General features: G+C 45.0%; 2 protein-coding genes across 9 annotated transcripts in view; one reads left to right on the top strand and one right to left on the bottom strand.

Moving 5' to 3' along the window:
• The window catches only part of HMG20A (high mobility group 20A), a 126,679-nt gene that overhangs the window by 11,638 nt on the left and 102,520 nt on the right, over nucleotides 1-12,521 (top strand). The gene's annotated exons all lie outside the window — the stretch shown is intronic.
• The window catches only part of PEAK1 (pseudopodium enriched atypical kinase 1), a 67,624-nt gene that overhangs the window by 30,738 nt on the left and 24,365 nt on the right, over nucleotides 1-12,521 (bottom strand). For all 3 annotated transcript variants that reach the window (XM_056499374.1, XM_056499377.1, XM_056499376.1), the window contains one exon: nucleotides 1,603-4,866. In XM_056499374.1, the coding sequence (XP_056355349.1) occupies nucleotides 1,603-4,754 (3,152 nt within the window). In that variant the 5' untranslated portion in view covers nucleotides 4,755-4,866. The remainder of the gene's footprint in view (nucleotides 1-1,602; nucleotides 4,867-12,521) is intronic.

Here is a 12,521-nt window from a genome sequence, read left to right as displayed (position 1 = left end):
ACTTGAAGATAACTAAAGAGTAAGTATGCTTTTTGGAATAAGTGAATGAGAGATCAGTGACCCTTTGCCTTCCAGGGGAGGGGCAGAAGGAATCTCAGCCACAGTGCAAGAACAGGACACATTCCAACAGCACCATCTCCAGGGCAGTGCAGGAATCCCTGCCATGCTGCTCCTGCCCTGGCACCACCCAGAGCAGTCCTGCCCCATGCCCTGGCACATCACCCAGCTGATGTGGCTGAACAGGGGCTGCAAAGCTCCTTCTCCCTTGGATCTCTGCTGGCTCACCAGAGCACAGGAACTGGCCTGCCAGCACAAGAGCAGGGCACTGAGAGGTGGGAGCAAGGGAATCTCCTGATGGCACTGGAACCAAAATCAGCCTTACTTTCTCCAGCTTTCCCCAGAGACAGGAGAAAAAACTAGGTTCCTGTAAAGGGGCTTGAGAGCACAAACTCCTGCAATCCTTTAATGTGCCCTCTAAAGGTTACTACTGTTGGCTATTGGTGACCTGCTTCTCATCAATTCATTTAGGATAAATCTAGAAACTGCTTTCCTATCAAGGGTTATTCTAGCACTTTTCTTGTATAAGCAATGGAGAAAGAAAACAAAATTCTTTTACTTTAGGACAAGTGGCAGTCAGTTCATGGTAAGCTCTAACTATGCTCACGTAGAGATTTTTATTAGGTTAAAACTGGTTTTAGCTAAAATACACTACAGTTTTCTTCTACAGAATACAGAGAAAGAAAACCAAAAAACACTGTCATGATATATTTTCTGGGGCTCACACTTCACAAAATTTTTGATTTCCTCCCATTAGGTTGTTGTTATAATGAAATAAATAATTCATGTTTGAGGCTACTTTGGAATTGGTTTATGTAATAACATTGGAAGACAAATTCTAACACATCCACAGCTGTGGTCCAGGTCCAGCACTCAGGGAATTTTACTCTGCCTGCATGATTGACTGAAGCTGATGTGACCAGCTCTTACTGGATCCAATACTGTCAGGGGACAAAGAACTGTCACTGCTAAAGGCCTTGCAAGACAGAGATAACACTGTTTTGTAGGTAGTCTAATTCTGTTACTACTTTTTTACAAGGTTTATTTTGGGAGCTCTGCAGTGATGTTGCAGTGTGGTTAATTAGCATCTGTTGAATTCTTGGGCATGAGAGGCAAAGTTAGCACAGCACCTTCCACGAGTCACAGATCTTTTAATTTCTATTGTACTTCTCAATAGTTGCTTTCTATTTCTGCTGGGAAATTCTGAAATTTCCCATAACACAGAAATGCTTTCTTAAAGTAGAAATTCAAGAAAATGGATCTGATTCAATGGAACATGGCTATTGTGACATATTAGTGAGCCTGCAAGACAAACTCAAATATCAGGTACTGCTTTTCTAGTAAGCAGAAGAAGAAATGTATGTTTTACACCTTTTCTGGTATCTAACGTAACAGAAAGATTTTAAAATATACCCAAGTTACCAAAAATAAATATACTTTGAAAGAATTGCATTAAGGTAATAAAACTCTTTAGTCTTTCCCTTTTGAGCAGCATATACAGGACAGTTCACAACTGAGTAAGAGACTAAAAGAGCAGAGTGGTACCTGGGGATTTTCTTGGGAGCCTGAGGTGGTGAGGAATGGCTGGCTGTGTTCTGTTGCGAGCTCTCTGGAGGCTTTTCCTGCGTTTCTGCCTTGTCCTTCGCCAGTGCCTCAGCGATGGCAGCCTCCAGCCCAGCCTTGTGAGGGAGCTCAGCCCTCGGCTCCGCTTGTGCCGGCTCACACCTGTACATGAAAACGATGGACGGCTTCTCGCTCGAGTCCGACTTGGCCTCGCTGAACCAGTGGTGCCGCTGCACTGGAGGAGGGGGCAGCATGTGGATAACAGTTCCATCCAGACCCACCAGCTTCCCCTTCTCCCTGTCCTTCTCTCTCTCCTCCTCATCGTCGGCTTTCCTGCGGCGGAAGAAGCTCTTGAACGATATCCAGCGTTTGGGCTTGGCATCGGGCCGCCGCCCCTCCGAGTGCAGGATGGACTCGGCCTCTGTCGACCTGGTGGGGCTGTTGGGTTTGGCCCAGTTGCTGAAATGCCTTTGCAGCAAGTTACTGGCATGGTAGGGAGAGGAGGTGGAGCGTGGAGGGGGGAACGGCGGCGCCTGCTCCGCCTGGGGACTTGTGGCACTCGGGGTGGCTCGTGCTGGCTTTGGAGAGGGAGTGGCAGCTGGCTGTGAAAGGGGATCTTTCTGCATTTTAGTGCCTGCGTTTTCTGTCTTGGAGGACTCTACTTCAGGCTGTGATGTAAACAGAGATTTGGGCCGTACCAGGGTGCTTTTAGTAGCATCTCCCTCAGGGGGTAGGGAATACAGCTCTTCTACACTACAGGACTTGGGAGCAGACTGAGGCGTTTCTGGAGGAGACTGTGGAGGCTGGATAGAAGCCACAATCTGTGAGAGCACCGTGCTTGCGTTCTCTCTGCCGCCACTGCTGCCAACGGAACCATCTGGGGTCACATCTGCTCTGGCTACAGGCTCCGGCGTTGCCTTCTGAACTCTGGATGGGGAGCTGTGGTCAGCACTGTGACTTCTCTGTGGGGATATCTGGCTTTTACTGAGGCAGCTGTTGAACTCTTGGACCTTTTGAGCCACAGAGCCCAGCCTGCACTCAGAGCTATTGGCCACCCCCTTTGCTTGGGGCAACTCAGTGGGTTTGCTGCCTATGGCTTCAGACTCTTTACTTTCAGTTTCTATTTCTTCATAGGTATGGCTTATCACACTTGTAGTTTTATCTTTGATGGACAGCTCCCCACTGGTCCCTAGAAAACTTCTATAGATGGCCAGGTTATCATAGGCATTTGGATTGATTACAATAGGAACTTTAATAGCATTTTTGGAACTCTTAGCATAAGTGGGCTCATCGTGAATGATAATAGGAAAAGGCGGCATGCCAGCATTGTTGTAACTGTTGAATTTTATCTCAGACAAATTAGGAGACTTAACTGGGATCGTTTTTGAAGAAACGTTTGTAGCTGTAGGTGAAGTAGGAGCTGACTTGTGGCTTGTCTTCCTGGGAGGAACGGAAGGTCCTGAGCTGTTTCCAATCAGTTCCACCTTAGGTATCTTCTGTCTCGGACTAGTGCTAGAAGTCCACACTTCCTGGTATCTGATTGCGCTGGACTTTTTCAGCTTGGCGTGCACGCACACCGGGGATGCGGCAGAGGACGCGACAGGTGTGCCTGGGGTTACTGGTGAGCTCGGGCTAGACGATGCCTTTTTGGTTTCTGAGGTTTCAGTCTGATTCTCTTTACATTCACTGGTCATGGCAGCTGAGACATCCACTACGGTGTATGGCTTGCACACTGGTTGTTCCATGTTCACCACCCTGTAAGGTTTAGCTTGCTCCTCCACAGGCACCAAATTAATAGTTACAGCTTGACCAGCAGCATCCGAAGAACTTTTATTCTCTTGTGTGTCGGTCTGCACAGCAATTTTGCCATCCTTCTCCTCCAGGCGAAGCGCAAGGACTGCCTTGTGAGTTTCCAGACCCTTCAGAGCATTTCTGGGTGCTTTTGGCACATCCTTCGCTTGTTGATTGTCACAAAGACTTTCGTATTCTGGTTCAATCACTTTGAGGTCCTGAGGAGTGCTAGGAGATAATCCTCCATTACAGAGCTTCTGGGAAGAACTACTGGCTGTCCCAGAACGAGACTCTTCTGTCAAAGAAGAATCAGGAGATGTGGAATCAGAAGATACCATGCTCTGCATGCTCTCTTGCCCATAAAGAATCACAGTCTCTTCCCCATAACCATTTAAAATTTCATCATAGCTGTCGTCATAATCCACTGCACAGATCCGCTGCAGAGACTTGTTCCGAAGGGGCACAGTATTCCATTTTTTGTCAACAGAGAACGGAACAGGAGACAGGGTGTTAGCTCTGAAATTAGCAAAGCGAGGTTGGCCCCTCATGCGGATTTCCATTGCTAACAACTCTTCATCACTTTCATCCCAGCTCTCGTGCTCTTCCTGCATGCTGCCAAAAAACGTGTCATCCTCACTCTCATCTCCGCTGGAGAACTCTGGGTAACAGAAACGTCCACCTTCATTGCTTATGACTTCAGTGCTTCCACTCAGAATAACATGCTTACTCTGTGAATCCTTCATTCCACCCACCATGCAGCTCGGAGGGATCTTCCTTTCTAATGATCTTTTATAGCAATTATTTATCCTTCCCAAGAAGGTTTCTCTTGAGTTCGTTTCATTTCCAGTGAGCTGAGGTGTGCTGTCCAAACCCGCAATCTCCTTCAAAACTTCTGTCAGTCCGTTATTATTGTTATTTGGTATCTTACCCACGCCCTCGCTGTTGCCATAAGGCCTGGGCCCATGGCTGTAACCTTCGATCTCCTCCTCGTTATTGTTGTTCAGTGGTTTTCTGTTCAAGGCCGCCTTGTTGCGGTTCCAGCCCGCGGGCAGGGCTTTGTTCTCGCACTGCTCCAGCACGGCGAGCTCCCCGCACAGCCCGTCTGCCACCATCATGGTGGGTTTCACGGCTATCGTGGGCTTCTTGGCCACGGGCGGCCGGAAGCTGCCGCTGCTCCTCCCGCGCTGGCTGCTGCTTTGGTTTGCATTGGGTTTCAGGTTTCCATGGGAGAGGGGCTTTTTCTCCGACACCGGGGGTAACTGGTGCAAGCTCTTGGGTTTGAAGCAGTTCTTACATTCACCGGGTTTCCAGACGTGCTCAGTGAAAGTGTTGCAAGCAGACATTTTCCCAGAGCTCTGCGCCTGCTGCCGTGCTGCTCAGTGCATGGTAGGAGTCTCATCCATGTGCTTCCGCTCTGTTCACGTAGTACGGGCACCTCCTTGGGCAGTGATCATGCTGGAAGGACACAAAACAGAATGAGAATGAGCAAAATCTGCTTGATGGTTTTATTTTCCACACTAGGGACAATGTGGAAGGAGCAAGTAGCCTTTTGCTGACGTCTTCATTTACAAAACCACATAACTGAAATGCAAAACCAAAGTGCGACTATCATTCTTCTCATACAAGAAGAATTAAAACTTTGGCAGCTAAACCCTATGTTACTTAAAGCAGAGAGAGGGAAAAACAGCAATGACTGAGAATATAGAGTAATTCTCTTGACTAGTTCAGGACCATTGACCCTTAATTTTGTCCAATAAAACAAATGCAGGACGAGGACATAAACCCAAAGATTACCACACATTATGCTTTCACCATAACTAGTCAAACGTAAGATAGAAAAGCAAGAGTATGTTTACTCTCCTAAATGCAATTGAGATAATTTGTTTTAGCTTTGAATGTGAACAAGCTCAGCTTAAGTGAGAAAATATGTTCAAGCAATCCCAAGCTCTGCCATTTTAGCACTTTTTTCATCAGAGTTAAGCGATAACTGGAGAGGTATTTTGGCTGAACAGACAGTCTGTTCTCATGTCCTGGAAGAGTCGGATAAAAACACAGCAGAAATCTTTTTAGAAAGTCATTGTTTTTTCTCCTTTTGCTTACCACAATGGCAATAAACCATTCTGATATCCTCAAAACTAAGCTAAGGATTTTTAGTCCCTGATTTGTTTCCCATGTAGCTTTTCTACCTAACCCCTCCAGAAATAACAACTGAAGAAGAACTGAAAATCTCTTTCAAAGTGAATCTTTTTATTTCCTGAAACTATCAGCCTTAAGTAAAAATCAAACACGAATCTGCTGTGTTTTATAGTAACCAGAGTATCCAGGATTTGAGAGTTTCATGAATTAATGCCTGAAGATTTTAAGCCTTCTGAGCCAAATCCACAAGTCTGTTCTCTTCGTCACTGTTGCATAACTCAAATTATGCGAGACGTTTTACTGAGGTGAAGGGATTTCTATGTCCACGCTCCTTCTGTAAACACAGGCCCTGGAAATCAATCCTGTTCTATTCTTGCAGGCCTTGGGGTGCAAACATCCTTGCTGCTCACCCAGGTGCACTGAGAGGGCACTGCTGGCACCCTGCAGGTTCAGCTGCAGCTCCCACAGAGCCCGTGCTGGGAGCCCAGCAGCACAGAGGCTGTGCTGGAATTCAGCAGGGGCACCACTGCCTTTCATCAGAGTGCAAACAGCATCATTAGGGGAGAGCTGACACCAGGAGGGCTTTGTCAGTCTCCTCACGTCCTGCTCTGTGTTTTGGCAAGGGCTGTCCTGTGCTGGCAAACCAACAGAGCAATCCCGATCCAACAGCAGATGGGGCTGGAGCCTAACTCTATTAGTGCCTGCAGACACAGCCGTGCTACCAGGGCTATCACATTTCATATGCTGACTAAATATGTTTCCAGACAAAGCTTTTTGCCAAAAAAGCCACGGCCAAAAGCTTTCTCTGTATGACCTAAGAGATAGAAACTCTGCCAGACTGAGATCTACCCAAACTTTTAGACTTTATTTTACATATACAGAGTAAAATGCTTTTGAATGTTTCTTAATCTCTCTCAAGTTTTGTTGCTTCAACACCTTGCAAAGCCATATACTGTAAGCAGAAAAATTACATTAAGAAATAGTTCTCCTAAAACCAGAGAGAGAGCATGCACAAGAATTTGATACTCTGGTTAGGTCCCTCTTTTCACGTGTTTAACAAATAAAAGCAGTGAAGTTACTAATGGGAATCTAAACTAAATGCTTTCTTGGAAAATATATTTCTCCATCACATAAAAGCTTTGAACAACCAATTTAAACAAAAGGGTTAGTGCTTGCATGTGGGTTTTAAGATTTACTCGTGTGATTTTATTTCTCTGAAATGGCGTAATTGCTCTAGAATCCCTTCACAAGGCAGCAGCTTTATGGTGTGCCAGGCTAAGCATTCCTGCTGGCAACAGGGGAGCACTGGGAAGGCTCTGCAGTGCCCACCTGCCCGTGGCTACATCCTGATGTGTTACCTCTGCCTGTGTCACAGCACACTGGTCACTCTCCTTTGCTCTGGCACTGATGCTGACACTTCCTCTAAGCCAGTGGAGGGTTACATTCAACCTGAGAACGGGAACTGCAGGAAACTCAGCAGAAGCACAGCTCTCCAGAGGCAGTAACAGCTCCAGCTCTGTGCTTTATCCCAGAACACCCCCCATGTACCAGCAGTGCTGCCTGCAGCAGTTCACCTGAACAATCACACACCTGGTGATTGTGGAAATGCACACGTGGAACCTGGACACGGAATATACATAAGTCCTGTGTGGATATTTCAGCTCTTTGGGTCTCCAACAGCCAACGGAAGTAGTTTGAACACGGCCTTGACCCCCAGGATGATTTGTGACAGCCTGGAACAGAGGAGCCACTGAGTGCCCAGCTCTGTGAACCCCAGCTGGGTTTGCAACTGGCTCGGGCACAGCAGGACGAGCAGTTCCTGTCACAGGCCCTGACACTGCTGCAGCTGCACCACAGAGGAAACAGCCACCTTCCAACTAGAGGAAATGGATCTTAAGAAAACAACCAAAACAATTCCAACACTGTGCTACTTTTGTACTTTGAAATCAGAAGCACTCCTACGCTATTTCAAATTAAATCCACAGTGACCTTTATATGTTGAAGCGAGCATTTGCATTCTAAAAAAAAAGTCAGTTTTTTCCTTGCTGAACAACTAAAAGCAATCTTTCTGCTGCTTTCCTCTCCTTTAAAAAGAATTGCTTTTTCAACTACAGATTCCCTATTATGTGTGGTAATTATGGTGAGAGTGATTAGCAGTGATAAGAGAAATGAAATCTTTCAGTAGGCTGTTGCTCCCATGGCTGTCACCAGCAGCTGCAGCTTGGCAGGGGGCAGCAGAGGCCATTGAAGGGACTGAAAATGCACATAAATACAAGGAAAAAATCACCCTGACATTGTTCCTTGCTGGATTCCTACACTATCTCCAAAGCAGGGCAACGAGAGATCCAGGCAGTGACACCTCAGATCTCTCCAGCTGCAGGTGACCAGGTGTCTTTTCTTCCCTGCTTCCACTGACACTCCATGTACCTGCTAAGGAACAGGAATGTGCACCCTGCACAGCTCCTGGCTCTTCTGAAATGAGTAGTTCAGATGACAAAACTTACTTGAAGACGCTCAATCTACGCAAAATCAAGGCAATGACAGGATGTTACTGACAGAACAGCATCAGACTGTAAAGAAAGTATTAATAGCAAATACATAACATCAACAGGCTGCATTTCATCTCTGTATCTCAGAGCCTTTTATGTAAGTTGATAAACAGAACTATTCACAATTTATACAGGGAACCACTGCAGTGCAGTGACGTTAAGGAACTAAAATTCACCCAGTGAGTCAGTGTCAGGAGCAAGTACAGACAGACAACTTCTGCTCCCAACAGCAGATCGTGATACTTCATTCACTGAATGGTTGAGTCAGCACAGATAATTTATCAGCCTTAAAGGCCAAACCATTCTTTGTGTATACGAGACTAATGCTCCTCATTCCAGCAGGTACACGGCTCTGCACAGGAGGGCTCAGCCTGGCCCTGTTGAGTTGGTATCAAGCAGTCAGGAAGGCAAAAGCATATTTCAGTTTTCAGGTCAGAGGGAGAAGATGACAAATTAGGAGTTGCAGTGCAAAGATGAAGCAGGGATCAGCTGAGATACCCTCGTGTCAGGAAGCTTGCACAGCAATGCAGAAATGTCTCTGTGGCTCTTTTATTTGTTGACATCATCTTTGCTGAGTGCATGAAGGTAGCAATAAGCATGCATTTCAGGCATTTTGCCTTTGTTCTAGGTAATTTCAGGCTGGCAGGTCTCCTTTGGATGCATGCTGGCTGAATCACAATGAAGGCCTTCTCCAGTAATACTTTATACTAAAATAATCCAATTAAAAAGAACTTAATTGGTGTGCAACATTCCCTACAATTTCAACATTTTAAAAATGAATAGTCTTGGTAAGTACCAGATGGTGACATGCACTAATTAATCAGGCCTGCTCAATGAACAGCATGTGAAAATGAATGCACCTATTAGACAAGTGTTTGCAATGCTGTGTGCTGCAAAAATCTGCCCTCACTGAAAGGCTGGGATTTTCCTGAGCTGCAACCAGCACCTTCTGGTCTCCTCTGGGATCACCCCATCCTAGCACAGGATTCCTTGGGTTTGTCCTCCTCCAGGGAAAATCCATTTACCATCAGTGCTGCTGTCCCTGACAATGGGGCTGCAATTTTTATGCTGCAGAATAAACTGCATTGATCAGCCTTCTTCGGCACCAGTCCAGCCAGGGCTGCTGCACAACCACAAACCTCTCACCACTGCCAGGCCTGTCCTCAGACTGAAAAAATCAGCAGTGGGAATTCAACCTGGGCTTCCTATAGGGGAGTGCCCAAAGGCCACAAAACCACCACGGCTTTGTGGTTTGTCTGAAGCACTTACAGGCATCTGGACACTCACTGATCATCACAAACGATGGTGCAAGTCTCACACAGCACGGAAAAAGTGATGGTTGTTCTTTGCCAGGATCTGATTTCTGTTTCTTTTAAATTTTAATGTAATCATAAACGTTTTAAGAGACTGTTTCAAAAGCCCAAACTCAGGCAGGACCTGTTTGGGTGGCAGTGGGCTGTGGAAATGCTCCCAGAGAGTGTCAAGCACTCACTTCACTCAGGCTATGCCAGGAAAAGCCATGGAACTAAAGAATGGCACAAAGCACTATGGACTGGCACAGCTTTATTCCCAAAGTGAAGGATATTTGCTAAATACCAGCTCACTGCAGTACCAAGCCAGAGCTCTGACTCTGACAGAGAGCACAGATGGGCATTTCCATAAATGCTGGGCATTACCACTTTTGTTAAAAAAGAAAAGTTTTATCTTGCTGCAGATCGGGGTTTTTTCCTATCTCACACTGCATCTTCTCTCCTTTAAAAAGAGCTCAAATAACATAAATATTTCATAATACTCAGTAAGTGAAGGAAAACCTTAAACATGGAGGTTTTTTCCTCTGCCTAAAACTTGCAAGGATAAAACATGATAGAAATAACCAATAAACTAGAGCAAAAACTTGCCCAGGGCTAGACAATCTGTGATGCTTCAGAAGAAAACAGGCATTTCTGTACAATTTACCTAACCCAAAGAGATAATGCCACAGAGCAAGGAAAAGGCAAGGAATATCCTCAGGATGTGCCCAGGTACTCTGAATAGATTCTGCATCATCACCTGGGAACACACAGAGCTGGAATGAGGCCAAGCTCTGCCCTTTGGTGCTGAGGCACAAGCCATCCAAGGCAGGTATTTGAATAGGAACTCCTATGAGGCCAAAAAATAAGAATTTTTGACATTCTTAACTGGAGATTTTTTTTTCTTTTGGAAAAAGAAATCATCACTTAGCATTAATAACATTTAAATTAATTTGGTCCATTTACACATATATAAATTCTTATAATGATGATCACTCAGACAAGGCTGCACAGTATATTCTTTAGGAACACTTTTTATCTATTAATGGAAAATTGATTTTTATTTTCTATTTTTAAAAAAGTGAGGTAAGCCAAACTATAAATTGTTTGCTTTCTGAAAATGGTTGTACTACATTGTAAGATCTAGCAGCAAATTTTGGTTAAGCATATCAGCTGACAGGAAAAAAACCACAGTAATTACAATTTCAAAAAAGTATCCTCAATTCCAGTGTGTTTCAGTTTCTCCCAACTCTATTTAAGGGAAACTATGAGAATTAAGCCCTTCACAGCATACTAAAAATGCACCTGTATGACTGTATCTTGACCAATCTAATTATCTTTGATTTACCCTTCCTGGGCTCACTTGAAATTCTGCCCTTGATCTTTTTTCCTTTCGTTTAAGCACATACAAACTCTCCTGGAGAAGAATGAACTTCACTAAACCTCTCCAGACTGTGCTTACAACAAACAAAAAAAAGCAACACCTGAGGAACATTGTGCTTTTACAGCCAGAAACCCAGGGACATTTGTGGTAATCCTCCTGCTGAGCACAGCCTGAGAAGGAAAACAGGGTGGATCATCCCTGGATTGTGGAGTCCAGCAATTCTCCAGCTCGTGTTTGCAGAAACCTCTCTCCCTTGTACTCCTGGCTCCAAAGATCTGAGTGCTGAACAGCTGATGTAGCAAAATTCACAGGTGCCAACCCCCCCAAGCCCCCCCAAAAACCCCATTTCAGTTCAGCAAATAACTTGTGGACAGCAAAATACAACATAGCACGGGAAAGGATGGGGAAGAACTGACTAAGTAGTAACCAAAGACACACTGAGGTGTCAGAGGAAGATCAGCTACAACTTCCAGGCTGCAGCACAGTGGGCACCCTCCAGTGGTCCCAGTCCCCCCTGGGAGCCTTAGGAGTCATTAAATAAAGACTTGGCAGGATTAAGCTTAAAAATAAATCACGATGAGCCATTATAAAAAAAAATGAGGCATTAAAAATAACTGATAAATTACGAGCAGCAGCACAGCAGGGCTGGACTGTGCAGAGCCAAGAATTGTGGAGAAATTCAGGAACCAGGTGGCTGAGCTGTGCAAAATTCCACAGTCCCTTATCAGAGCCAGGCATCAGTAGAGCACAGGGTGAAGGGACCCGCTCTTGATCGTGACTTCTGGAAAGGAAACCTGCTCTTCCTACCAAACAATGAACCAATGGGCAAAAGAGAAACAGCACAATTTTATTTTAAGCTTTTCAGAAGCTCTCTACAATTCCTAATGGCAGGGCATGCAAATGGTGTCACAGCAAACACCAGGCAACCAGCAGATTACACGCTTTCTGTGTGAGAAAATCAATGACATGATTTACTGACTATTGTACTCAGTTCTATTTATGACATCTCAGGAAGAAATGCTGCATAAAACAGCCACAAAAATATTTTAATATGGAAAGCTTTTCATCCCTTCAGTGAAACAAAAAGATTAGGATAGTTTAGTTCAGAATTGAGACAAATAAAATAATATAATAGTATATTAAATGATCCGTCACATAAAGAAGACAGACTGGGTGCTCCCATGTAGTGTCTATCTCAAAAAAAAAAAAAAAAAAAAAAAAAAAGAATAAAAAAAAAAGCTAAATGCAGCATATTTACATCTCCAAAAAGAAAAATATTCCACATAAAACACTTCCTGAAACAAGCTGGCACTGAGATGAAGGGGTCAATGGGTTCAGAGGAACAACCAGACATTTCTACATGGGATGAGCACTGCCAGTGGTATGAGGTGGGGTAAACCCAAAGCTCCCAGTTTCAGTGTTTAAAAGCAGCATTAAGCATTTGACTGGGGAAGAGGATTTGTTCATTAGCACATTGTTCCCCTGCTGTCCCTTGGAGAAGTCTGGCAGGGTGAAGAGCAGGCTCTGCTGCAGGCTGGGCCTGACTGCTCCTCCTCTCAGCAGATCCTGCTCTTGGCTTGCAGTGGTTTTAGTCTGACACAGCAAAAGAACCCATGGTGCAGGAACACTCATATCCCATCATCTCCCACTGCTAAGGCCAGGCCTTTCTCTCCTCCTCCCACACTCTTGCACTCCTGTCCCAGCCCTGCAACTCAGTCCTGGGCCATCCCTTGTCTTCATTTCTACCTTTGA

Source organism: Oenanthe melanoleuca, chromosome 10 (assembly GCF_029582105.1).
Source record: "Oenanthe melanoleuca isolate GR-GAL-2019-014 chromosome 10, OMel1.0, whole genome shotgun sequence".
In the NCBI taxonomy this organism is placed as follows: Eukaryota; Metazoa; Chordata; class Aves; order Passeriformes; family Muscicapidae; genus Oenanthe; species Oenanthe melanoleuca.
Note: the sequence above shows the minus strand (reverse complement) of the source record. Positions and strands in the feature narration are given on the sequence as shown.